We start from the raw sequence: 27,286 nt of genomic DNA on the forward strand, positions 1-27,286 counted from the left end.
GAACGGAGCGGGGAGCCCCGGGAGCCATCTGCGGGAGCCCAGGTGGCCGTCGAGACACGCCATCTGCTGAGCCACCTTCGGGGACCGTGCAGGCGCTGCTGTATTTTTAGGACACGTTTCCTCCCTCCCACCTGCAGCCCGGAGCAGCCTCTCGGTTTTCTAACAAGTCGCTTCTCTCGCTTGCGGCTGCTCTGCCCGAGAGCGGCTGTTGGAGAGCCCCAACCCCAGCACTGGGGGGGCTGGCCTGGGGGTGCACGGATCCACGGCGCTGAAAGGGGGCTCAGCACCCACTGGGGGGGTCGTCCTGTGCAGAGAACAGGCAGGGAAGTGCGTGGAGCAGGCACCAGGATAGAGCACACACCAGGATAGAGCAGCCAAGGGAGATCCTTGTCCCCACAGCCAGGCAAAGAGAGCAGTGTGCTGCAACGGGGTGAGCCCCTGGTGCCACAGCGTGCACTGGGCATGCCGTGCCGGGCTGCACCACGCTGTGCTGGGCTACACGACGCCGTGCCAGGCTGCACCGTGCCATGCCGGGCTGCGCCACGCCGTGCCAGGCTGCACCACGCTGCCTGTGCCGCCGTGCACCTTGCTGGCCGTGCCGTGCCACGCCGTGCCATGCTGTGCCGTGCCTCGCCACCCTGCTGCGGTGCTGCCCATGCCGAGCTGCACCGCGCTGGCCCCTCGCAGTGAGGAAGTGAAGCCGGCGCGAAGGGGAAGTTGTTGGAAAGTCAGACCGGAATGGCTGATAGGGAAGGCAGAGCTGGGCTTGGTCGCAGATGGTTCCTGTTGGGGAAGGACACGGGCGCAGCTGCCCGGCCTCCCCCCACCCGCCGCATTATCACTGCCCGGCAGCTGTTCACCTTCCCCCTCGCCATGGGACACGGCGCTGCTGCCACCCCGGCCCCGGCAGTCACATGAACGGCCCTCACGGCAGGGCAGGCACCGTTCGGGCAGGACGCCCCGCACCTCACCGCGCCGCACCGAGCACGACGGTGCTCAGCATCCTCTTCCCCGGTGCAGAGACTCGTGCCTGCCCCAGGAGCGGGCTGGCTGTGCTGGGCACCGCTGATCCCACACCCCTGGGATGCCCGGGGGCCCCCCCAGGCCCGACAGCCACCCCTCCAGCACCAGGGCACCGGGCAGGACCGGCCAAGGTAAGGCTGAGGCAGCGGTGGGAGCAGGGAGGCGGGGGGCTGTGGGCGACCCACATGCACGTGGCGCGGTGCAGGTGACTTGTCCCGATGTCACACGCAGCCCTGGGGCCAGGCAGGTGCTGCCCAAGTGGTGCGTGGGGGTCCCCAGTGGGGTGTCCCCATGGGGCCGGTTGGAGCTGGCAATAGGGCAGGGGGTTGGGGCACAGCCGAGCTCATAGCACCAGCAGGATGGGGCACGGGGACCCGTCCGCAGCCCGCTCTGCAATTAACCTTTCTGTAATGAGCAATCAGCCGCGATTAGGTTTTATTTGCAGGGTTTAAATCCCCTGTTTACCCAGTGCTTGCTTTCATTATTGGGTCAGCAGCTCACGTGTGGCTCGGGAGCACATTCCCACGCTCGCTCCCCGGCAGCAGCCAGACCCTGCCCGCAGCAGCTCCGTCCCACCACGGTCAGGATGCGGCCCCGAGGGCTCCCCAGCTGCTTTTGCTGCTCCCTTGCAGCGTGACAGCATCGGGGCCAGCTCTGGGGGTTGGGACATCCCCATGCCCTGTGCTGGGCATCCCTCGGCACCCCGTGCAGGGACCCGGTGGGGCCGTGCCGGGCGCGGGAAGGAAAGCGGCGGCCGGCTGAGTCACCGGCGTTTGTCTGCCCCGAGCGAACAATGCTGGCCCTCTGCCGTGCTTCCCCTCACACACCCCTTCCCCTGGTGGCTGCGAGCCCTGCGGCACCATGCACCGGGCACAGCACCCTGCCCCACTGCCCAGCCCTAATAGCCACCGTGCTGGATGGGGATGCGGCCAGCTTGGGTTTGAGGACAGGGTTTGGGCAGCGTGGGGACCTCCCAGGTCCCCATCCCGGCTCCATCCCTTGGCAAAGGTGGCGTGGCCGGGGGTCAGGATGAAGCCCTCGCTGCTGAGCCTGCATGCTGGGCTGGGGACAGGGACATGGGGTGCTCCCAAGCTCCTTCTCCTGGGTGCACAGCAGGTGCCAGCGCTGTGCCCCTCTGATGGGACACCAGCACCCGAGCTCCTATTTGAGGCAGAGACACCCAAAATGCTGACACCTGGGAGTGATCCCCTTGTGGGGACACCGGTCCCTGCCCCGTGCCAGCACACAGCACCCCGCTGATGCCCCCAGCCCCACAGGGCGAGGGGAAACCCCCGATAACACGCGGGGCCAGCGGGCGCCGTTGACCGGAGGGGCGCAGCGAGCGGAGCCGTGCAGATTGCTGCGGGCTGGCGGAGGTGCCGGTTAGGTGCTTGGCAGGAGAAACGTTTATTTTGTTGGCCAAATATCTCGGCAAACTTCCTGATTTACTCGCAGCCAGCGAGGCAGCGATAGGGTTGGCGAGGCCGTTGCCTGCTCCTCGCTCCGGCTTCAGCGCGGAGAGCTGTTATCTCAGATGCACAGCGGGCAGGGAAGAGGTGGAGAAAGGGAAATGAAATACAACAGAGGTGGCACATTTTTTGCTCTTGATAACAAGCCCTGCTTTTAGCCTGGGAACTTGGAAACGATGCAGGTGGCCAGAGGCAGCCGCAACGTCCCCCGCTGCCACAGTGCATCTGGACCTTGTAACGAATCCCAGACCTCTGGGATGGCCCCGCCACGAGGCTGGGGCTCCCCATGGCGCGGCGCGGCACGGCACGGCACGGTGTGGCACAGCACCAACACCCTCCTGGTGCTGCTGCGCTGTCCTGGACAGAGCCGGAGCAGGGGCAGGCTGTGCTGGCCCAACTCCTGCTCGTTCCTATTGATTTTTGCAGGGACCCAAGGTGCTGGAAGAGCAGTGCAAACTAATTAAATTCCCACCGTTAAAGAGCACGGCGCAGGCAGCTGCAGCCCGTCGGGCGGGGAGCTCTGGCAGGCAGCCGGTACCTGCGGCTCAGCCAGGGGAGCAGGAGCAGAAACTGCACAGAGCTGGAGATGGGAGGGCAGCCGTGGAGCTTCAGCAGGGCCAGGAGATGCTTTCAGCTCCCCAGGCCCCTCTGCTGCAGGGGGGTTTCGCAGGGAGCGCAGGGACCCCACAAGAAGGACGGGGCTCTCGGGGAGGCTCAGCTCCTTGTGCCCCCTGTCCGGTCAGGGGACGTCACCGGGACAGGGAGCGGAGGAGCTGAGGGATCCTGTGCTGTGCTCCCAGTGTGCTGCGTGTGCTGGGCACCTGCTGGGGTTCTGCTCAGCACCTCTGGCACCTTCCCTCAGGCCAAGAAGGGGACGTGCTGCTGGCCGACTGCTGCTTACACCAGGGTGGCAGCGGTGTCTCCGTGGCACCCCCAGGCACCAGGAGGCAAGGGGCACGAGGCCGTCTCCACTTAGGACAGTTTCCAGGCACCCCGTGGCAAAGAAAAGCTGCAAACACGGCCCCAGCAGCCCCAAAACCTGGAGTTTTAAAGCATCCAGAGGGACGGCGACATATCCCAAAGCCTCCCAGTGTCTAAGCCAGGACGGAGATTTTTTGGAGGCTGCGGTGCAGGGCGCGCCGGGATGATAAGCAGTAGGGCCCGGTTTCCCTTTGAAAGGGAAGCAGGAACGAATCTGTCAGCCAGGAAAACATGATTTTTTTTTCCTTTTCATGTTCATGGAAGTTGTGCAGAAGCCGCAAAGCCCTCAGCTCACTCCCCACAGGCAGTGACAAGCAGGGGCTGCTCCCACCAGCCTTCATCCCAGCGGCGGCGAGGGCCGGGGCGGCAGCGGGGCGGGGGGCTGCGACGCCGGGAGCCCCCGCGAGCGGGCGCAGGGGGAAGCCAGGCACAAACGAAGCCCCTTTCTTAAGAAAAGCTGGCGAGAGGCGCTTCCTGAGCAGCAGATGTCCCCACGGCGGATGCAGCTGCGGCGGGCGATAGCCGGCGCGCGGGCGAGCTGTCTTCCCCGGCCGCTGGCTCCCCACCAGCCCCTTATCTCCCCCGCGCATTCCCTGCCAAATTGCCCTGCGGGGAAGGGGAGCACCAGCCTGGGCTCCAGCTGCAAGCAAAATGCCAAGGGGAGAGCGCTAGGGGCTGCAGGGGATGGATTTAGGAGCTGGGATTAAGGCCACCACCTCCGTGCATGCAGCCAGGGTGAGGGGCTCTGCATCACCAAGGGCTCACTTGGTGCTGCGCCGGGCTGGCACCCCTGGCACGGCCAAAGCACCGCAGAGAGGCACCCCGGGGATGCTCAGCTCCCTGTGAGGCTGCGTGTAGAGACGGAGAGACCCAGACGGGCAGCCAGACTCCTGGGGGTGACACAGGAAACCTGCGGCACGCCGGGGCTGAGCGCGGGCACGGCTCGGTGCCTTCGCCCCCAGATGAGCCCCGGCGCGGCGGAGCAGGTCTGCGCGGCGGCACGGGGATGACTCACGGCACGGCGAGGGGGAAGGTGCGAGAAACCAGCAGCGAGGGCTCTCTTACAAGGCTTGAGGCTTGGGAAGGGGGGACATCCTCCTCTGTGCACCCACAGCGGGCAGCACCTGCGAGCAGAAGCGGTGCCCTGCGGTGCCATCACCGCCCCAGGGGACCGCGGCACCTGGAGGGCAGCGCTGGTGGGCACAGGGCTGGTGCTCAGCGGCAGGAGATGCCATCTCTTCACCACAAAGGGAGCATAAATTGACACAACACGTGTGCTTCATCCCCATGCCAGCCGGCTGCACGCAGGTCTCGGGCTGCTGCGGGACCCACGCGTGTCCGTGGGGTGCGTGGCAGCGGCGGGGAGGGCTCCGGAGTGGGCTAAGGGGCACGAAGGGGTTAAGGCGGGGAAGTTTGCTCACTCTCGGCAGTGATTTAAACCAGACAGAAAGGTTCTGTCATCCATCACGCTAACAGCCAGATCATTGTGTTTTAAAGTGTCTGTAATTGCAGCAATACAGAGACTGGGAGGAAGATAAAGGCTGGGAAGATGCAAATGCGGAGGGGAAAGCACCAGCCCCCAGCACCAGCACCCAGCACCCGCTGCGAGGGGAACCCAGCCAGGGACAGGGCAGCCCTGCGCAGGGTTGGGGCTGGATCGGAGCACCTGGGGGTCACCTCGGTGCCCCCCTGCCCTCGCTGGGGACCGTGCAGCCCAGGGAGCACCCAAAAAAGTACACAAACTGACCCAGGGATGAGCGCAACGCTTTTGGACATGCCGCAGGTTTCATCCCCAAAATATCGCATTTTTTTGAGGTGGCCTCGCCGCCAGCTCCATCGTCATCCCCGGTGTAGCACAAGGTGACACTTCCCTACCCATCTCCTGTCTGCTGGGCTCCAGGGATGGCACAGGACGGCAGGTGACAGCCTGCTGCAGGCGAGGAGGTGGCACGGGCACGGCCACGGGTGCCCGGGTCTGTCCTGGCGGCCGAGGCCACGTGCGAGCGCGCCGGCAGGGCATTATTAACATTCAGACGAGGCCCGCCGAATAAAGCGAGCTAACACAAATGTTTATTTTCTCAGCGGTGAATTATGACTTCAATAGACCAAAATTACAGGCTGCGCGCACGGAATAGAAACGAGGCAGACCCTGCCACCCAAACGCCGCCGGGGGGGACGCGGCAGGGTCCCCCCCCTGCCCATGGTGCCCTGTGCACGTCGTGGTGCCGCTGCCACCGGCTCGTCCCACCATGGGACTCAATAGCATCCTGCATCTACACCCAAAATGAACCAAAGCTGGCAAGGTTGTAGCTGGTACCTGCAGGTCACTGGGCGCGGAGCCAGTGCTGGTCACCCTTGGGTTCTGGCTGGGCTTCACCCGCTGGACATTTACTGGTGGGTTTCAGCATGAATTTAACAGCTTGCAGGGCGTGGGGCGCACATGCAGGACAGCATATTTGGCTGAGAGCGTGGCCACCCCCACAGCTCCCTCCTGAAATTGGGGTTCAGCCTTGGGAAGCGCTGTCGGGATGCCTGGGTGCTCCAAGAACCGGGGACGTGTGCGCCGGGGGGGTGTTGCACCATGCACCACGTGCCCAAATTCACCCACGCCGTTGCATTTGCATGTGCCAGCCGGGGCTGCTGCTGCACGGCGTGCAGCTGTGCGCGGGGGCGGATGGTGCTGCGCCCGCGGGGCCTCGATGGTGGGGCCGTGGTGCTTCCAGTGAGGGGCTCCTGGGGCAACCCCAGTGTTCGGGGCAGGGAGATGCAGGGCAGGGAGATGCAGGGCAGGAGGAGGGCTCCGTGCACGGCAGCAGGAGCTGGGAGGGGGTGACCCTGCCAGCACCTTGGGGTGGGATGAGGCACCATCCTGCGACCCGAGGTGATGCAGGTGGGAGCTTGGACACGCAGTGGTTGTTTACTGGCCATGCAGCATTATTTACTAGCCACACAGCGGCCATTTAATGGCCACGCAATGGTCGTTTGGCAATTGCACAACGGCCACGCAGCGACCATGCGACGTGCACGTTGTGCAGAGCCTGTGCCCTCTGCAGAGGTGGTGCCATGAGTGCCCCGGCAGTGCTGGTGCCCCAGTGGAGCCCCATTGCCCGGCAGGGCCCTGCCGTGGTCCCCAGCGCCCTGCGCCCCGGGGAGAGCAGCGGATGAGTAATGCAACAAGCACCCGGGCGCAGGGGCTCCTGGCGGCAACTCGCAGAGGGAAGGCAGCTGCCAAGCCGAGTAATTACGCAAAGAGGCAGGGCTTCAGCTCGCAGGGAAATTAGCAGGGCTTGCGCTAGCCAGCAACAACATTGTAGTAGGGTTTGGGGGGGGGAGAGGGACGCTTTTAGTGCCCCCCCAGCCGGCACAGGGCACGCAGGATGGGTGTGCCGGGCACCCAGCGTGGGCAGGGAGCCACCTCCGTGGGTATCCCCGAGGTGCCGGTGCTGTGCGGCCACCCGGGGCAGCCTGGATGAGGCCGTGTGGGGTGGGGGGACCCCGAGGCCAGGCTGCGTGGGTTGCGGGGTGCCCGTGGGGCTCGCCCTACACAGACGTTTTGGCTGCACGTGGGGCTGCTCCCACTGCAACCCCGGCCCGTGGGCATCCCCGGGGCAGCTGGGGACGGAAGCACAGCGAGCACAGCCCCAGCCCCTCGCAGCCCCCCCAGTCCTTGGGGTGCCAGCCCCCTGCCAGCCCAAGCCCCACGCTGACACCTCCCAAACCCTGCAACCCCCAGCCCCAGCCCCTTGTTGCCCCCAGTATCATTTACACCCCCCAACCCTCATCAACCCCCCAACCTTTCCCACCCCCCAACCCTCGGCATCCCCCCAACCTTCCCCACCCCCCCGCAGCCCCCAACCCCCGCGCACCCCCTCCCACCCCCACCCCCTCTACATCCCCGTGTCCCCGCGCAACCCCCTCTCCCTTGTCCCCCCTCCCTCCCCCTAACCCCGGCTCCCACCGCCCCCTCCCCGACCGCGCACCGGGGGCGCTCCCCCCCCTTCTCCGGCGGCGGCGGCGGGGCGCCCCCTGCCGGGATCGGCTGCGGCTCGGTGTAAGGCGGCGGCGGGGGCGGGCGGCGCTCACTCCGGGGCGGGCGGGCGGCGGGGCGGCAGCGGGGGCTGCGGGCGGCCCGGCCCGGCACGGAGCTCGGCCGCGGGCGCCCCGGGGCCGGGGCGCGGCGCCGGGGGATGCGCAGGGGGTGAAGCGACCCCCGCGGCTCTCCCCCGGGCTTCTCCGCCCTCCCCCTTCCCGGCGGCGCCCCCCCTTCCTTCCCTTCCCTTCCCCTCCCCTTCCATACCCACCCCTTGGTGTCCGTCCCCGGGGGGGGCAGCGCCCCGACCCCCCGGGCTGGCGGCCCCCGGCGGCGGTGGCGAGGGGCGGCGGGCAGGTGCCGGGGGCGGCAGCCGCCGCCGAGGGGCCGCGCTCCGGTTCTGCCGGCCTTAACGGGGCCGGGGCCGTCGCCGCCGCCGGGGGCCGCCGCCGGTTCTGCCCGCACCGCTCGGCTCTGCCTCGGGACTTAGCGCACGCCGCCGCCGCGCCACAGCACGGTAAGGGCCGGGCACGGGGCGCCGGGGGCGCGGGGAGAGGGGACCGGGGGGCTGCCGGTGGTGTTAGGGGGCTGCCGGTGGTGTTAGGGGGCTGCCGGTACCCGAGGGATGCTGCTGGTGTCGGGGGATGCTGCCGGTACTCGGGGGTGCTGCTGGTATTCGGGGGTGCTGCCGGTACCCGGAGGTGCTGCCGGTGCGCGGGGGACCGGGATGCTGTCGGTACCCGGGGGTGCTGTCGGTGTCGGGGCGCTGCCGCCGCCTGCAGAAAGCCCCCGGTGCGCAGCGCTCGGGGGATGCTGCCGGTGCCCCGGGGGTGCTGCCGGTGCCCGGGGAACGCTCCCGGGTGCGCAGCGGTCGGGGACGGGGACGGGGACGGTGCCGGGGAGGCTCCCGGTGCCCCAGCCCGCTCCGGTCCCTGGCAGGGCAGCGGGGCCCGGCCCGGTTCCCCCTCCCCGGAGGCGACAGCAGCCGGGGCGAGGGCGCACCGCAGCCTCCGGCCGTGCCCGGGGGGCGCTCCCCGGGGGCAGGGGGCGGGCGGGGGGCGAGGGTCGGCGCTGCCCCGCTGCGAGCTGCGTCCGGGGGTCCGGGGGGAACGGGGAGGCTGCAGTTAGCCCGCCGCGCCCAGGGCTCCCCCCGCGCTGCCCCCGTTCGGCTGCTCACGGGCACCTTTTGCTGGATTTTTCTTTTTTTTATTATTATTTTTTTTTATTATTTTTTTTTCCCGTTAGCCGAGAAAAACTTTGCAACTTCCCTTCGGTGCCGGAGAGCTGCCGCTGCTGCTGCCGGGTTTCATTTTGTTTTTTTAATTCGGGGTCACGTGCGCCTTGACAGTGCCTTTGGATCTAAGCGATGGTCTCGTCTCTCGCTTAGAAGGAGCTCCGGAGCTCTTCCCTCTGTTGTTTTCTCTCTGTTCAGGAACAAAGAGATTTTTCTGCCTTTAATTAAAAGGAATATTAATCCCACGCTCCTTTGTCGAGCGACTCGAAGACGCTCTGCAGCCGTTCGCCTGCTCGGCACCTCGGTGGGGTGAGCTCTGCTGCGTTGCACGGAGGCAGCCGGGGCACGGAGATGCTGGGGATCCATCCCGAAAGCGCACAGCGAGCGCGGAGCAGCAGCCGGGCAGGATGCTGAGGGCCCCGGCGCCCGCCGCCCCGCGCTGGTGCTCGGGTGAGGAGCAGCTCGTGGCCCCGCGGAGCCCTGAGGCGCACGGAGAAGTTTGGGGGCTTGCTTTTGGGGAGCCTTGGGAAGGAGACCGGAGATGTGCTGAGCTGTGTGCGGCTTTTTCCCCTCCTGCTGCCTCCCGGCAGGCCCAGCTGTATGGGAGATGCGTGGCTGCGGGCGTTGGGGTGCAGGGAGGAAAAGCCTGGGGGGCACGGGCAGCAGGGGCCGTGCTCCCGTGGTGCTGGGTGCTGGCGCGGGGCTGGCCGCTTGTTTTGGGTGCGGCGGCAGCCAGGCCTCGCGTGGATGCAGGATTTGCCTCTTACAGCGAGGACTTGCAGGGTGAAGGATGCAAAAACGCTCTGGTGTTGTGTAGGTTCTGTGGGTTTGGAGGGTCGAGCAAGCTCCAGGCTCTGCCTGTTTCTGTGGCAGGCGTGGGAAGGGGGCTCGGGGCTGCGCTGGCAGCTCGGGGACCCCGCGGCGTGGCTGGGGTGGGCTGCGTGCGCCTGTCCTGGGTTTGCCGTGGAAATGGGCTCTCGGCTCTGCTCGCTGCATGCAGGCAGCTCAAATCCCCCTCGGGCTCTCGGGGTGGTGCGGCTCCCTGCCTGCGGCCGTGCAGCCTCCCTGCACCCCGGGGAAGAGGTGCGGGGTGCTGTGAGACCCCCAGGGCTGAGAGGCACCCCGTAAACCATTAAATATCTCTTAACGGGTTCAGGGCATTGCTGGCGAGCTGGACCCGGAGCACAGGGATACTGGCGAGGTGTAAGCGTGTGCTGGCAGCGGGATGTGTGCTCCTGTCCCCACGGCACAAGGGACACCAACCACAGCCACCAGCACTGGTTCTGCCCCCGGCCGTGCTGGCGCAGTCGCGGGGTGCGCAGCATTCGGGCAGATCAGGGCCTGATCCTGCAGCCGGGCTGGGAAGGAGCAGGGAGCTTGGTGCAAAGACGGGGTGAAATGGGGCGACCCGAAGCGGGGGCACTCAGCAGGGGCTTTGTGATGGACTGGGAAGGGCGAGGCCGGGCTGGGGCACAGAGGTGAGAGCCCACCGGGTGCCGAGCTGGCGTTAGTGCCCCTGCCCGGCTCTGGGCTTATTTTTAGATTTCCTGAAGCTTGTTTTCTGCCTTCCCTCCCCGCTCGCTCAGCCTCCCCAGAGGCAACCCCACCTTGACAAGCCCACAGCTTTCCTTCGGAAGATGCTGACCAATGTTTCCAGAAAGCATCCGAAGGATTTCCTGTTTATTTTTCAAAATTCTCATTAATATTTTTTTTTTATTTTTTTTTTTGTCTCCTGCGTTATTGCATTAAATCTCGCACGGGCAAAATTGCCTTGAAATGGAGCCTGTGGTTAAAAAGAGACAAAGAGTCAGCGACGCAGCAGCCCGGAGGCTGTGGGGATGCACCGCTGGATTCGGCACCCCCTCGGAGCCGTCACCGTCCTGGCGCCTCCGGGGCAGGATCTGGCCCGGCGTCCCCGGGGAGCCGGCGGTGCCTCGGCGTTCCCACGCTGCAGGGACCTGCACGGAGCTCCCCGCCAGCTTTTGGAGAGGGACTGCTTCCCTTCCCAACTGCTCCGTGTTTCCAAAGTGCCCCCAACCCCCTTGTTGCTCGTGCCACTTGTCCCTGCGCGAGGCCACCTCCGGACACAAGTGTCCCCGTGCATACGTGGCTGCAAAAATGGCACGGAGCGTTTCAGCCCGGGGCTCTGCCTGTTTGAGGAGCGCGTGGCTCTGCAGCTTGTGCAGGAGCCTGGTTTTGGGGTGCCCCTCCTGCAGCTCGTCACCAGATCGGTCGCCCTTTCGGCACGGACGCCGTGGCCTGGTGGCCTCATGGCACGCCGCTCGCTGCTGCAAGGAGGATGTGTGCGCACAGCAGGGCAGCCCCGAGCCTCGCGCCGCCCTGCGTGCCCACGCAAAGCCTGGTGCTCAAGCCCTCTGTTTGCTCGCCGTGTTTGGAGAGCATATTTAATTTCCAGGTGCGCGGGACAGCTGGGGAGCAGCGAGGGCGTGTGCGTGCCCACCTCCTCCCGCGCCCGCGAGCTGCTGGTGGGACGGGGCAGGCACAAAGCTCATGGTCGTGAGCCAGGATCCATCCTGTGCTCTCCCAGCACCTGGGGAGCGAGTCCCACACTCAGAAAGATGTAGAGGGGACGTGGGGACCCCACTCGTGGCTTTTCTCCCTCAGGCTGTCCGGTGGTGTTGTCCCACGCCGCCGTCGGCTTTTGCGCCCCGGCGCTCGGTCCCGAGACGGTTTTACAGGCAAGGCTGAACTGCACAAAATGTTCGACTTGTAAAATATGTAGCGTGAGAAAATAGCCTTTTCTGCTCTCCTCCTCGCCGCCGCGGCTCCCCCTGCCCCATCTGCTTGCTTGGAAAGCTTCCCGCAGCCGGGGAAAGAGGGAGGGGGGGGGGGGTGTGAGGCCGGCGCAGCTGACGGCACGAGGGTCACCCGGCGATCGCCGCCGGGACGGCCGGGCTGCAGGATGGTGCTCGCCCCGTGGGCATCGTGGGCACACCCAGGGTGTGTTTGGTCCACGATGCGCGGGCAGTGAGTCCTCTGCAAGTGGCCGTGTGGCTCCGGGGGCTGCTGTCCCCTGGGGATGCGCCGTGGGGACGGCACCGGGAGAGGTGGCCGGGCTGTGCCGCGGTCCCGGAGCGATGCAGGCACCTCTGGTGGGGTTCCCAAAATGGGGGGCGTCACGGGGAGGGCAACGGGAAATACCCCTGTGAGGCACCCGGCCGGGGGCGGGGAGGGAGCCGAAATCCCCGGAGCTGGCGACGAGCCATTGTTTTCACCAGCCACCTTAATCCATCATTATCTGGGCATATTTCGGATCCTTGCCAAGAGCAAGGTGGGAAGGGGGGGGGGGGGGCTGTAAGCATGCTTTCCCTATTCCCCTGCCATCCTTTTTGCTGCCTGTGTGTAATTAACAGAGTAATTAAAAACAGGATGAGTTAATTGGTATTCATTTATGTGGCAGATGTTTTTAATTGAGATACGAAACAATTTACCTGTTTACATAAACAATAGCAAATGAAGGCTTGTAAAACAGAGAGGGCTTTTTTTTTTTTCCTTTTTTTTTTTTTTTTTTTTTTGAGGAAAATCAGAATAACCTCCCTCTCCCTCCTTCTCCCTCCACCCTGGCTCCAGCTGACCGGCAGCTGATGGCTGTGGCCCTGGGGGGGCTGCAGGTCCTTGGGGGGCTGCTTAGGGCAGCGGGCAGGGCTCTGGGGTCCCTGATTCCCCGGGGAGCGCGGGCACCCCTGCGGTGCCCACCCAGCCAGGGGCTGCAGGGAAAGGGAAGGAAATTGGGATGTGCCAAAGGGAAACCCACCGTGCTCCCTGCGTGGGGTGGCTGGAAGTGTCCCAGGTTAGGGCACGGCTCAGGGCACCCATGGGTGAGGGCTGCCCAAATCCACCGGCTGCGTGGCGTGGTGCATGGCGTGGATTTTGGGGGAGCAGGGAGTGTGCTGCCCGTGGTGTGAGCATCTCTGAGAGCAGGGGATGCCCGAGCACCGTGGGGTGCCCGCAGTGCCGGGTGCGTCTGTGTGCTGCCCGGCTTCCTGGCGGTGGTGGCTCTGCAGCCACAGCTCCCCGTTTGCAGGGCGCCTGCAAGTGCCTCGCCGGGCCTGGAGCTGCCAGAGGCCAGGTTTCGTTTACATCTTCTGCAGAGGCTTTAATTAATTTGATTTCCTTTTAAAAGGCTTCATTTGTGCTGACTGGTGCTGGGGCTTGCATCGCTTCCCCGCTTCCCCCCCCCACCAACTCCTCCCGCACCCTGCAGCCCGGCTCCCCAAAATGTGCTGCTTCAGGGAAACCTCAGAAAGTTGTCAGAGCGAGGAGGAGACACCGGTGCCACCTGTGTGGGGTGGTGGGAGCCGTGTGGGGTCCCCGTTTCCTCCTGCACCCCTCGGCTCTGCCTGGATCCAGCCCTTGGCAGAGCAGCCTTCCCTCAGCTGGGCACTGCCAGCACCTCGCCGTGGGGTTCCCCATGGGTCCAGCGCCCCAGCCCCCACTGCTGCTCCTTCTCCACCCTGTCACCTCTTTCCAAAGCCCCCTGGGGACATGGGACACCCCGGCCGTGGCTGTGTGATAGGCCTGGAGGTGTGCAGCATCCTTCTGGCACACCACCATCCTGCTTCCCTCCCCTTCATGCGCAATTTGGGGGGAGCCACATCCTCCCCCACCGTGTTCCTGCCATCGTCACCATGTCCCAGGGGTGGGGACCTCTCCCCACGCCGGGGCTGTCCCCAGGAGCTGACAGCAGGGTGCTGGGGAGGGTTTGTCCCGTGCGCCATGACCCCGGGGCGCACGGCTCCGGCTGCTCCTTGGGGTGCCCACGCTGGGATTTGGGGCATGGGCACCCCCACAACACCCCCGTTCTCTGCTCCAGGAAGGCACCGGGGTGGCTGGCGCTGCGTGTGCCCACCCTGGGGTGCTGGATGGAGCTCGGGGGCGCCGGCGCCCTGCGGTTTTCCCCCACCCGTGCCCGGCTCGCACACGTGGGAGCGCGGCCGCCCGGCTGCCGGCGCAGAGCGCTGCCCTAACGCGGTCCAGATGGAGCGGCTCCGGCCCTCGCGATCTTATCGGGGAGTTGTTCTTGGCCCCCGTGGCACCAGCAGCTGAGCAGCAGGAATGCTTTCCTTTGTTTGGGAGGCAGCCTGGCTTCGGGGAGACGTCGCCTCCAGCATCTGGATTTCATTTGTGGCCATTTGGAGAGCATGAAGGATGCTGTTCTTTTAATTCCCTTTTAACCCCTTCCTCGATGGCAGAGCCTCGCCGGGAGGCTCGCAGGCAGCCGGAGCTTTCCGACAGCCTCTGCTGCACCGGGATGGCTCCGTGCCCACGGGAGCAGAGCGGGCACTGCCTTTGGGTGCCACGCAGCCACACAGGGGCTGGCATGTCCCTGTCCTTGTCCCCAGACACCCCAAGGCCTGGCTAAAGGGTGTGCAGAGAGCAGGGGGCACAGCAAGGGGATTTGCACCCCCAGGCTTGGGAAGCTGGCTGGTGCACGTGGTGCCCTGCTTTGGCACCCGCAGGGGTGGCAGTGGTCACGGTTGTGGCCGTGTGGCACCAGTGGGCACTGTCCCCAGCCAGCATGTGGGGGGTTAAGGCCTCTGGTGTGACAAATCGGGGTCGGGGGGTGCGTGGGGTTCGGCATCTGATTCCCACCGGGAGGCAGGGCGGGGTACGGCCCCGCTCCGGCCAGCGGAGGAGAAAATACTAATCCTTTTATTTTTATATTATTACTTATTCATCTGGGCTGCACAGGCCTAATGGAAACCAGATGTAGGAAAACAGACACAGCCCCGAGCGGCTGGGACAAATTACCCCAAAGAAAAAGAAAAAAGAAAAAAAAAAAAAAAGGGAAAAAAAAAAAAAAAAAAAGGATTCCAGTGGAGTTTGAGCGGTGCCGGGGAATTGGTGCCACGCTCGGAGGCGCTGCCAGGGGGGGCAGAGCCTGGGCACGGGTTGGCAACCGCCTGCCGCCGACGGGGAGGGAAGGACGGACGGAGGGACACGTGGCAGGACAGCAGGACACGGCCAGGCTGCTGTCACCGGTGCTTCAGAGCCTCACAGGAGCTTCGTGGGGCTGGAGGCAAAAGCTGGGGCTTCCAGGGTGGTTTGGCGAAGCGAGGGGCAGCGCCCTGCTGCTGGCACGTGTGACGCCGCGGGGACGGTGCCACCGGGGCGCACGGGTGTCCCAGCAGCCTGGCTCTGTTTGCTTTGGGCTTTTCTGGGCTTCAGCACCAAGAAATCCAGCCGTTCGGGGGCTCCTGTGCCCGCGCGGCGGTGTTTGGATTGCAAACGCAGCAGGAAAAACTTATGGCTTCAAGAGATGGAGGAGGAAAAAAAAAAAAAAAAAAGTGAGAGAGAGAAATAACACACCCAGACGCAGTTTCCCCTGGTGTTTGTTCAGCTTCGTGGAGACTTTCCTCCTGATGGGAAGCTGCGGAGCAGCCGTGCCGGCGCCAGGATGAGCGGATTTGTGCTTTTTCCCCCAAGCCCAGGCAGAGCCAGGCCCCTCTGCTGCAGCCCCTTGGAGCCAGATCCATGCAGGGAGAGTAGGGCAGGTGCCGTGGCACAGGGTCCCCAGGGTGCCACCTCCTCACCTTCTCCTCCAGCTGGATGAGCCCCGCGGCCTCCGTGCCGTGCCCCTGTTTGGGGGGATGCTGGCCAAGGGGAAGGATGCCCGGATCCGTGCTTTGCCAAGGGGCAGAGGGTGATGTCCAGGGGTGCTGAGCCGAGGAGGGTTTGGCTGTGCCCTGTTGCATGCTTTATGGATGAAGGGACTGGCTGTGCTCACACCCACCTCGTGGTGGGCTCGTGGGGGCCACGTGGACGGCAGCCCCCCGGCCGTGCCAGGGCTCCCCCCTGTCTCCATGCATCCTGGGGACACTCGGCAGGGGCTGGGCTTGGCAGCAGCATGAGGGCACCCGTGGGATGTGGGCTGCAGGCTGACCTCTCCTTGTCACCCTTTTTGTCCTCGGGGCCGGATCCTGCTCTGCTGGTTGGCACAAAACCCGTGCTCTGCATCCCTTCTGGTGCTGGAGCCTCGTGAGCCTGCGGACACATCTCCATGCGGGCAGCCAGAGCTGATTCCAGTCCGAAGCACTGGACCCACCACCTCTCGTGCCTCCCCCATGCCGGGGCTGTCCCTGGGGCTGTTACACCTGGCGTAAAGCTGCAGAGCCACACAACGGGCCCAGGAGGTGGGAGGGAGGCTGCAGGTCGGGGTGCGAGCCAGGCACCTCCCGGCATCGTTCCCAAACCCCCAGCATCTTCCAACAAGTCCCTTCTGTCCTGCCTGCAGGAGCCGTTCCCGAACCCCGTGGCAAGGAAAAGCAGAGGTGTTTTTCAAAGCATCCCGTTTATTTTGGCAGAGCCCGCAAACAAACTGCTGCTCCGTGGCAGAGGTGCTGTTTAGCCTTGGGGTTTCTCCTGTGGCTGGAGAAGGGAGAAGGGGGCGCAGAAAGGCAAAGCCCAGCACGCAGTGCCAGGATGGCCCTGCACACCAGCCAAGGACACTCACGCAGTGCCAGGGGTGCCGTGGGACCGCGGTGGTGACCTCCAGCCCTCCTGGCTCCCCGCTCCTCCCCACGTGGCATCAGCTGCAGGACGAGCCCTGCTAGCATCTTGCTCGGGACGAGGCCCCGATTTTATTTAGCCCGGACCACGTGCTCTCGCCGGGCTCGATTAATCTCCCGACAGTTGCAGCGGATTAGGCATGCGCGTTAGATGAGCGGGTAGCAGCCGTGCCTGGTGGCGAGCCCGCTGCGTGCAGCGGGGACCCTGGCCAGGATGGTGACAGACCTGTGCAGCTGGCGTGCTCGTGGCCACCTGGCATGGCACGGCATGGCATGGCACAGCATGGCACGGCAGCCTCTGGGCTGTGGGTGACACAGGGAGCAGCATCGTGTGCCACCCGTCATGCACCCAGGATTTGCTGCCCGTGCGCAATCCCTGCCCGGCACCACGATGCCCGCAATCGCCCTGGGGCTGGCGAGGTGCTAGCGGGCAGCCTGGGCACGGGATCCCCGAGGTCGCTGCTGGCAGGCGGGTGGCTTTGCAGGGATGGCAGCTGTGATAATGCTGTGATAATGTGCCCAGGCTGTGCTGTGTGCAAGGTGTGGAGCTCACGTGGCACAGGGCAGTGCCTACAGAGCCGTGCCCTGTCCCTTGTCCAGTGCCACACATCCGTGGAGGATTCAGGGCACCGTCCCCACCACCCCACAGCGACACAGGGCACCGGGCACCGTCCCCGCTTGTCCCCGCGCTCCCTCTCCACCTGGGGACCGGCGACACCCGAGATCCCCGAGGCCTTGACCCGCCGGGCAGGGGCTGTCCCCCGCGGCGCTGCCCCGCTCACCGCGCGCGCCCTGTCCCCGCAGATCCCGCGGCGAAGCGGGCCGCCACCATGCCCGACTCGCCGGCCGACGTCAAGACGCAGCCCAGGTCCACGCCGCCCAGCATGCCGCCACCGCCGCCGGCCGTCACGCAGGGAGCCACGCGCCACCCCTCCTTCACGCCCAGCACCAGTGAGTACGGGGACAGGGAGGGGATGGCGGGCAGGGGGGCTGCCCGGCTCCCTCGGCCACGCGCTGCCTTCGGGATCCGTCGCGACCTCGTTGCGCTGCGCGGTGCTGGCCGTGCCGTGGGGTGGTGATCCTTGTTGGTGTGCTGGAGAAGGGATTTGGGCTGCGCGTGGGCTCTGCCTGTCCCCAGCGAGGTGCTTGGGGACAGGGACGCCCTGGTTTCCTGATGCGTGGTCACCAAACGGGAGCACGGAGCAGCTGGAGGAGGCTGCAGGGCTCGGAGCTGGGCACGGCCACGTGGGTGCGTGTGGCACCGGGCGGTGCAGGGCAGTGTCACGGCTGGCTGTGGTGGTGGGGACCTGCTGGCTGTGCCCAGGTGACAGAGTGGTGGCATCAAGGTGCTCTGTAGGGACTGCAGGTCTCTGCACGCTGGCTGCCGCGGCCCTGCTGCGCTCCCAAGCAGATGTTCTCTAATTAGAAATCGGATTGTGCTCTCTGCGCTCTGATGGGTTTTGCTTTTTAATCCGAGCCCTGCAGCGGATGCAGGGCTCTGGGATCCGTGTGCGGGGCTGGTGCGGGCGTCCCCATCCTGCCGGTGTGGGCACCGCGTGGGCAGCCTGCTGCCAGCCCCACCAGGGCTCGGGACAGAGTTTTGGTTGTTCTTGGTCTCGAGGAATTTCCACAAGCTGCCCCTCCAGCTGGGGCTGGGCAGGGACTGTACGAGGAGGGGGGCATCCTCGGAGCCTTTCCGTGGGCTGTGTGGGGTCGATGGACCCGGTTCCATCCCCGGCACGTCGGGCTCCACGCGGCTTCGCCCGCAGGACGAGCGGGCCGTGCCCAACGGGACCCCCGGCCGAGAGCTGCCGCCTCTGCTCTCTCATCATAGCGTGTTTTATTTTGCTTGCAGATCGAGACGCTGGCCCTCCGACGTTTCTGCCTCGCGGCCGTTTTCATGGTTGCTTGAAATGGTCGATGGTCTGTCTTTGTAAGTAAAATGAAACGTACGCTCTAATGAGAGACCCGAGACGCAGCCTGAGCCCCCCTGGCCGGTGCCCCGGGCAGGGCTCTGCCCCCCCAGCCCCTCTCCTTGCCCCGTCCCAAGGATGCAAACCCCGTCCCCGGCCCGGCCGAGGGACACGTGCGGCGTCTAACTTAGTCACCACCTGTCGTGGGAATAAAAGCAGTTGTGGCCGGGGGTTATTTTCGGCACCTCTTTAGCGGGCGGCTGGGACCGGCCGGCCGGAGAGCGAGGGGGAGCCCGTGGAAGCAGCCAGGGCAGGCAGGGCTGCAGCACCCCGCAGCACCAGTACCACCAGGTCAGGGCGATGGTGGGAGCAGCACGGTGCGTGCCCGGGTGCTGGCGGAGGGGTTCGAGGCTGTTCTGCACAGGGGGGGACGGGCTGCAGGGTGCTGTCACCCGTGCTGCCCACGGAGAGGTCGCTGTGCCGAGGGCTGGCACGGGAACGGGGTGCGCCCTGCTGTGCGCCGGGGTCCTGCCCACCCCCTGGCGCTGGGTGCTGTGGGCAGCATCCAGGTGAAGGCTCCTGGATGGGCAGCGTGGGGAGCGCACAGCTTCTGGCAGCTCTTGGCTGCCGGGATGGCAAGGAGCAGGATCAGGCCCTCACCACAACCCGTCCACCACCCCTGCGCCTGCCACGCGCTGCCCCAGGGGCGCAGCAGCACCCCTGGGCACCCCAGGCCAAGGGAGGACACTGGTTTCTCGGTGCCCAGCGGGATGCTCGGGTCCCCCCAGCCCAGCGCCGTCCCCGCAGCGCCGTTCTCACCTCCCCTCCTCTCCGCTCGCAGTGATGAACGGCAGCAGCCACTCACCCACCGCCATCAACGGGGCCCCGTCCACCCCAAACGGCTTCAGCAACGGGCCGGCCACCTCCTCCACCGCCTCCCTCTCCACCCACCAGCTCCCACCAGCCTGCGGCGCCCGCCAGCTCAGCAAGCTCAAGCGCTTCCTCACCACCCTGCAGCAGTTCGGCAACGACATCTCGCCCGAGATTGGGGAGCGGGTGCGCACCCTCGTCCTGGGGCTCGTGGTACGTTCACCGGGCGCGGGGAACAGTTTTGGGGAGCCCCTGGGGCTGGCGGGTGATGCTCCAGCCGTGTCGCCGAGCAGGGCTCCTGGTTTTTAATTTGTGGATGGAGGTGATGCTAAATGGGGAAGAGGAGCCTCTTGGCGCTGGGTTGACTTAAATTCGGGAAAAACGGGGGCGTCTTGCAGGGTCTGCATGGTTCCCAGGGTGGGAGATGGATGGAGGGGATGCCACCAGCGTGGTTGTGGTGTGGGGCTGGGTCCCCACTGCTGGCACCACCAGCAAACCCTGCGGGGTTTTCCCAGAGCCGGTGGGGAGCAGAGCAAGGGAGCAGCACCAGGGGGCACAGGGTGGGCTGGGGGCTGCGTGCGGCCGGCGCTGAGCCCGGGCTGTCCCCGCAGAACTCCACGCTCACCATCGAGGAGTTTCACGCCAAGCTCCAGGAGGCCACCAACTTCCCACTGCGGCCCTTCGTCATCCCCTTCCTGAAGGTGGGTGCCCTGCACGGCCCCGGGGCGCATAAATCCCCCCCCCCCACAGGCAGTCCCGTCAGGCCGAGGCGCTCGTGGAGCTGTTTGCAATAACACACGGGGTTAGGCCCATCTGGAAACCATTTGCAATTCATTAAAAATCTCCCCCCCCCCTTTTTTTTTTTCTTTTCTTTAATTTTCCTTCTGATTTCGTGCTGACTCTGCACTGCCACCCTGCTCCGGAGGGATTCGCTGACTGCTGGCACTCCTGGCACCACGGGCACGGGTGGCAGATGTTTGAGCCTGGCATCGCTCACCCCTCGTTAGCAGAGGAGTGAAAAAAAAAAACGTGCCCCCAGCCACCTTTGCAGCCCTTGCAGCAGGAAGCCACCCCGCAGGGAAGGCAGAGCCGAGCAGGGCTGATCAGGGGGGGCACGGAGCCCCCCACCACCTCGCCAGGGGGTGTCCCCGAGGCCAGCAGCACTCCCCGTGCCGCCGGCCGCCCCGGCACCCTGCTCCAGCTGCTTCCACCTTGGGCTCCAGCTGCTTCTCATTACCCTAAGTGCAAGCAGCCGGGCGCGGCGTGCTTCCCAGACTCAGGGGCTTTTTTGGTTTTCGGGGTCGTTCCCTCAGCCGGGGAAGGGGCGGGAGCTGCAGCGTGCCTCTCCTCCCCGAGCGCTAACGCGTCCAACAGATGGGGCCTTGGCTGCCGATCAGCTGCCTAAAGAGAAAAGCAGAGCTGGCAGCAGCAGGGCCCGGGCAGAAATGTGTTTCTGCTGCTTCAGGGACAGCACTGGGGGGGGAGCGCACGGGTGCGTGGGCAGCTCACGGCACCCTGGTGCCCCGTGGGTGCCAGGAGGGTTGGGGGTGGCCCCGGTGCCGAGCGCGCACCCCAAAGGGCTCCCCAGAGCTGGGGGCTCAGGTCCCCAAAGTGAAAACTGGAGGGATGGGGAGATCGAGGGTGGCTGGGGTGGATGATTTTTGGGGAGCGTGGCTGTGCCGTGGTGGGCTCTGGACTCCTGCTCCCCTCTCAGGCCAACCTGCCGCTGCTGCAGCGCGAGCTGCTGCACTGCGCCCGCATGGCCAAGCAGAGCCCGGCGCAGTACCTGGCGCAGCACGAGCAGCTGCTGCTGGACGCCAACGCCTCCTCTCCCATCGACTCCTCCGAGCTGCTCCTGGAGGTCAGCGAGAGCGGCAAGAGGAGGACACCAGACAGGTGAGGGCCCACGGGGCGCCGCTTTTCGGGGCGCACCCCCCCGGCACGGGGCGCTGGACGCGGGAACGGGCACCCGGGCGCGGAGCTGCGCACGGATGCTCGGGGACCCCGCGGGGACCGACCTCTTCTGCACCCCCCCCTCCCCCCCAGGACCAAAGAGAACGGTTTGGACCGCGACCCCCTGCACCCCGAGCACCTCAGCAAGCGGCCGTGCACCATGAGCCCCGCGCAGCGCTACAGCCCCAGCAACGGGCTGAGCCACGCGCCCAACGGGCTGCCCCCCCCCGCCGCCCCCCTGCCCCAGCACTACCGCCTCGAGGACATGGCCATGGCGCACCACTACCGCGACGCCTACCGCCACGCCGACCCCCGGGAGCTCCGCGAGCGCCCGCGGCCCGCCGGTGAGCTCAGCACCCCCCGAGCCCCCTGGTTTGGGGAGGTGGGGGACACGGCGTGGGGTTGGGGGCGATGCCGGGGTGACCCCCCCTAATCCTGCGCTCATCTTGCAGCGGTGCACGGGGCGCGCCAGGAGGAGGTGATCGACCACCGGCTCACCGACAGGGAGTGGGCGGAGGAGTGGAAGCACCTCAACAACGTACGTAGAGCCCCCAGCCTGCCCCCCCAAATTGCTGCATGCACGGGGCAGCCGTGCTGTGCCCGCCCCGCTTTGCTCCCCACTCCCACCGTGTCCCCGTGTGGTTTTCCTCCCGAGCATCCTCCGCTCCCACGGCCCCCGGCACCACCCTGCAAGGCCCAGATTTCCCCCCAGCGCCCAGCATCGCGTCCCCCAGCCCCTCCGTTGCCCCCCCCACAGCTGCTGAACTGCATCATGGACATGGTGGAGAAGACGCGCCGGTCGCTGACGGTGCTGCGGCGGTGCCAGGAGGCCGACCGCGAGGAGCTCAACCACTGGATCCGGCGCTACAGCGACGCCGAGGACATGAAGAAAGGCAGCCCCCCCTCCGCCCGCCCCCACAACAGCTCCTCCAGCTCCGAGGCACCCCAGTTAGGTATTGACCCGGGGGGGCTGCAGCCCGGCCCCGGCCCCTCTCCGGGGTGCCCGTGCCGTTCCCCTGGGACCGGCTCGGCCGGCGGGTCGGGTCACGGGGGGGGGTTGCCTTTTGCTAACAGTGTTGTCATCTCCCCCCTGGCTCCTTCGCAGATGCTCACCGGGACTTCGCACCGCGGCCCCTCTCCGGTTACATGCCCGAGGAGATCTGGAGGAAGGCTGGTGAGTGTGGCCCCGCCAGCGTGCCCAGCCGGCAGCGTCCCCGCTGCGTCCCCTCCCCGTGCCCGCGGGGCCGGAGGGGGCTGGGAGCCCCCCAGGGTCCCTGCACGCCCCGTGCCACGCTCGCCCGCCTTCCTTCCAGAAGAAGCTGTGAACGAGGTGAAGCGTCAGGCCATGTCCGAGCTGCAGAAGGCCGTGTCGGACGCCGAGCGCAAAGCCCACGAGCTGATCACGACGGAGCGAGCCAAGATGGAGCGAGCCCTGGCCGAGGCCAAGCGCCAGGCTTCGGAGGACGCCCTGACCGTCATCAATCAGCAGGAGGACTCGAGCGAGGTGGGGCTGGCGGGCACGAGGCCGGGGGGGGGACGGGGTGGGTGCTGGGGACCTGCTCAGCAGCACCGGGGTGGCTGCAGCACCGCTGGTGGGGATGGGATGGGGAGCGTGGTCTGGCACGGGGTGTGCGTGGTCTGGGATGAGGACGCATGGTCCAGGATAAGAAATATAAAGTCAGGGATGTGGCACACGGTCCAGGATGCTGCTCTTGGTCCAGGATGTGACACAAAATCCGGGATGAGGTGCACGATCCGGGATGGGTTATGTGGTTTGGGCTGTGGTGCACGGACAGGGTTTGGGTACGGGGTTTGGGACGTGGTGCACGGTCCAGGATGGGGTGTGTGGTTTGGGATGTGGTGCACGAACTGGGATGGGGTACATGGTCCAGGATGGGTCGCACAGTCCGGGAATAAGTATGTGGTTTGGGCTGTGGTGCAGGGACTGGGTTTGGGTACATATTTAGGGCTGTGGTGCACGGTCCGGGATGGGGTATGTGGCTTGGGATGCGGTGCGCAGCCTAGGTACGTGGTTAGAGCTGTGGCACACGGTCCGGGATGCAGCACCCAGCCCAGGAATGGGGCTCTGCACGCCCCAGCACTGAGGTTGGCCCCCCGCTGTCCCCGCAGAGCTGCTGGAACTGCGGGCGCAAAGCCAGCGAGACCTGCAGCGGCTGCAACACCGCCCGCTACTGCGGCTCCTTCTGCCAGCACAAGGATTGGGAGAAGCACCACCACGTCTGCGGGCAGACTCTGCAGGGGCTGCCGGCCCCCGCCACCGCCCCCACACTGCCGGGGGGCTCGGCGCAGCCCGAGGGGGTGCCCCCCATGGCCAGCAGCCCCAGCGAGACGGGCTCGGGGGCCGCGTCCCGCGCCGGCACGCCGGCCACCCCGGCCCCGTTGGAGAGCGCGTCCCGCTGAGCCGCCCCCCCCTCCCCGCTGCCGCCACCGCCGCGGCGCGCCAAAAGAACCAGACTGCACTCGATGCAATTTCCTCAGCTACCTGACTCGTGTGACCTCCAAAACGACCTCTCTATCTCTCACAAATAATCCTCACGGATCCTCAAACCGGGCTTTAAGTGGAGTTTAAGGCAAACGCCGGTTCTTCTCTGTTCTCTCTTCGGTCTTTTGTTTTGGCTCTTTTTTTTTTTTTTTTTTTTTTTTGGTTGGTTTTCTAGCGTTTGGGGGATTGCTGTTCGTTGCTACCGGGTGTTTTTGTTTTTTTTTTTTTAATATATATATTTTTATATTTTTATTTTTCTCCTCCTTTCTGGATGAGGGGTTTGCCGCAGGCTGGCCGCGCCATGCGGCGCTGCCCAGGAGCTCGCTCGCAGGAGGAAGGAAACTTCTTTTCTTCGTCTCTCTTTCTCTTTTTCTTTTTTTTTTTCCTCTTTTTTTTTTTTTTTTGTAAAAAAAAAAAAAATAAAGAAAATAAAAATGAAAACGTCGGACTCTTTGGCTTTAAGTAAGATATTGTAAAAAAAAAAAAAAAAAAAGGAAAAAAAAAGAAAAATAAAAAAAAACAAAACAGACACCGCCAAGTCAAGCGGCGTGCCAGAAGCTCACCTGTAAACTACCTTGCTAGCTAGCCAAGAACAGACCAGACTCACCTCTGCTCCAAAGGAAATCCAAAAACGAGAAAGATCCAAACGTCTCTCCACTGCCAAAGTTCGTTTCGTTCTGTTGTCGCTTGCTCCGACGCTTCCCGTCCTCGCTGGCCGGGGGGAGCCCGGCACGCCTGGGGGTTGGACGAGTTTCTATCCTAAAATAAAGCAAAAAAAGAATTTTTTTTTGTTTTGGAAATAAACAGAGAAGCGCTCCCCAAGTGGCATGGGGGGCACGGGCAGGAGCCCCCGGGTTTCCCTACCTCTGCCCGCCGCCGGAGGAGAGGAACGAGGAGCGCGAGGGACGAATTCTGCTGCTCTCCCAGCCCCCGTGCGCCGACACCCCGGGGTTTTTGTCCTTTTTATCCGCTCCCCGCGTTGGATTATAATTTTTAATATTTTTATTTTTTTTTTTGCAACGATTTCCAGGAGGCAAGAAAAAAAATAATAATAAAAAAAAAGGCAAGAAGGCACCACCTCCTCCCTCGCAGAGGAGGCGGACAAAGACGATGTAGGAGATGCTGTAACTTCGCGCAGCGTTGTACGAAGCGCAGAGGACGGGAGTGCAATACGGAAAGTCCCACGGCTCCGGGAGGAGGGAAGGAAGCCAGAGCGTGCCCCGGCGCGGCCGGGCAGGAGTGCTGTACGTTAATGTGAATGTAAATAGCGTCCGCAGAGGTCCAAAAATAATAATAATACCGACGGCGATAATAATAAGAGACACTTTGCCAAATAAAAGGGTGATGAGAAACCACGGGAGGATGTGGTGTGTGTAGGAGCTAGGCTGAACCGAGAAGAAGTCGTGTGCTCGATAGGAGCTGTAGTTTTCCGCATTTGCAAAAACCATCCTGTGTGTTTGCTGGAGGCAAGGCGGGAGGAGGACGGGCTCGGGGCCGCTCGGATGGCATCGCGGGTGCCCTCGTGCCGCCCTCCTGCAGCAGGAGCTGACGTGGGGCCGTGCCGTGCCGTGCCGTGCCGCAGCAGGGCCCGGTGCACCCCGAGGTGACGTTTCCTGCCCCGTGCCACCAGCACCGAGCCCTGCTGCAGGTCCCTGCGCACCCCGAGACCTCGGGGCGTCCCCTCGGGGAGCGGGGTTCCCGCGCACCCCGCGCTGGGAGCGCTTGGCCGGGTGCCCCTCGAGCGAGCGTTGGCTTTATTTATGGTGTGACATATGTAATATTGTCTATTTTTCTTACGTTTCCTGAGAAGAGGTAATATATAAGGGTTTTGCAGATGCTCCTGCTGCGGGGCCGCCTGCTGCCCTGGGTGTCCGTCCCCTCCCCGCCGCGTGCCCCCTGTCCCCCCCGCACCGGGACCCTGCCTCTCTACCTCCGCCTCGCCGGGAAACCGCAGACGAGAGCATTTACACAGAGTCTGCTCTCGTTTCCACTCCTTTCTGTTTTGCTTTTATTTTATTTTTAATTTTTTTTTCTGTTTTCCTTTGTGTTTTGTTTTTTTTTTCTTTCTTTCTTTCTTAATAATAAAAATACCCTAAAGAACCTTGCATTGAAACCAAAAGCCGAGGGAGGGAGGGGGCGGGCGGTGCGGCGCTAGCAGACGTCCAAACCAGAATGACAGCTTTAACGTGTGATATTTCCAAAAAATAGCGGTGCGGGGAGGACGGTGGCCGTGGTGGCGGCCGGGGAGGCTCTGACCGGGTGCTTCCATGTTTTTTTTTTTGCCCCACACCGGTGCTGGGACGTGCACGGGGCTGGGGCGTGCGTGCCCGACGCGATGCCCAAGCCTTGTTTTTGGTGGCTTTGTGGCACCGGGTGCTGGCAGAGGGATGTGCCGCGTGGTCCTGGTACAGCTGCAGGGCTTGGGAACACCCCGGGTGCTGCGGGGCAGTTTGGGGACACGGGGGACAGGGTGGCACAGCCCTGTGCCGGATCAGGTCCCCGTGGCCACCCGCAGCACCCGTCTTGGGTTTCCTGGTGGGGGGACAGCCTGCCTGTGGTCCCCAGGCATTCCCAAATGGAAACCCCAGCTGAAACCAAAGTGCTGCCTCCCGGCAAGGCTCTGGGAACCCCAAATCTCCCCGGAATGACCCCTGGCACCGCCTGCCACAGCCGCCCCTCGCCCACCTCCTCCAGGGCATCCCCAGCTCCTCGGGGGTCCGTGCGCCCGGGTGGGTTTGGGGTTGGGGACACGGCGTTGCCTTGCTCCCGGAGCAGCTCCCGGGTGCTGTGCAGGGTGTTTGCAGTGGCAGGGCCGCCCGCAGCACCCGGCAGCACCCTGGGGTCTCCCCCGATGCCACCAAAAGGCACAGCCCCGGCAGGGAGGCATCGAGCCCCCGGCCCCCTGATCACGGCTGCGCGGGCAGCACCGGTTCCCAAACCCTGCCAGCCCTGGGGACGGGGACACCGGGGTGCGGGGGTCCCAGGGGCTGGGGGCTGGAGAGCAGAGCCCCCACCAAGGGCCGGGTGGGTTGGGGGGCGCCCACCCTGCTCTGCTGCCTGGGTTTGCAGGGCCAGCACGGAGAGATGACGCGGTAGGACTTTCCTTCGGCATGCTGTCCCCCCCCACCCCGTCCCACCCCAACCCCTCTTTGCTGTTTCCTGCTTTCTCTAAGTGTACTGTATGTTTGACCTGTGGAAGATGTAAACTTTATGATTCAGGTTATGTCTGTTCTTTACTCTGTATCTGTGTAATAAAGACGATTTAATATCAACCCCAGGTCTCCCTAGCATGCATGGGCTTGCGCTGGGTGCCCTCGCTCCTGCTGCCGGCAGCACCCTGCTACCCCTGTCCCAAGCCGGGCACGTTGGACCCTGGGGTCATGCAGTGGCCCCCACCCAGCCCTGGGAAGGGGGGTCCCAGCGGGGTCCCCCCCCAGTTTTGCACCACGCAGCCTGGGGCAGGCAGGCAGAGCTGTGCCCCATCCCCAGCGGGGTCAGCGGACAGGAAGGGCCGGGGGTGTCCCCACACCGGGAGGGTGTCCCCAAACCCATGGGGGTGTCCCCAAACCCGGGGGGTGTCCCCAAACCTGGGGGGTGTCCCCAAACCCGGGGGGGGGGCGCCACGCATGGCCGCAGCCGCCCGCGGGACTCGAACCCGCGGCCTCGGGGTCCCAGCGGGGCGGGGCGGGGCCGCCCCCTCCCTTCCCGCCCAGCCGGCGGAGGGCGTGGCCCGGCGGCGCGGCGCGGCCCGCGATTGGCTGCTGATGTGTGAAAGTGGCGC

General features: G+C 65.0%; 1 protein-coding gene across 7 annotated transcripts; it reads left to right on the forward strand.

The window, feature by feature from the left end:
• The first annotated feature begins 60 nt into the window (after nt 1-60).
• On the forward strand, nt 61-26,777 carry CBFA2T3 (CBFA2/RUNX1 partner transcriptional co-repressor 3). Of its 7 annotated transcripts, none has more exons than XM_084533732.1 (12): nt 61-1,154; nt 17,071-17,217; nt 18,122-18,199; nt 19,021-19,262; nt 19,661-19,750; nt 20,764-20,945; nt 21,096-21,346; nt 21,455-21,540; nt 21,760-21,955; nt 22,108-22,176; nt 22,319-22,506; nt 23,133-26,777. In XM_084533732.1, the coding sequence occupies exons 1-12, from the start codon at nt 1,085-1,087 to the stop codon at nt 23,421-23,423; spliced, it is 1,890 nt and encodes a 629-aa protein (XP_084389858.1). In that variant the 5' UTR covers nt 61-1,084; the 3' UTR covers nt 23,424-26,777. The 7 variants fall into 7 exon arrangements, with proteins under 7 accessions (XP_084389858.1, XP_084389857.1, XP_084389860.1 ...); XM_084533731.1 differs by having other exon boundaries at nt 62-1,154; nt 22,316-22,506; XM_084533737.1 differs by lacking the exon at nt 61-1,154 and adding an exon at nt 7,608-8,020 and having other exon boundaries at nt 22,316-22,506.
• Nucleotides 26,778-27,286: the final 509 nt, after the last annotated feature.

Source organism: Aythya ferina, assembly GCF_964211825.1.
Source record: "Aythya ferina genome assembly, chromosome: 12".
NCBI lineage: Eukaryota > Metazoa > Chordata > Aves > Anseriformes > Anatidae > Aythya > Aythya ferina.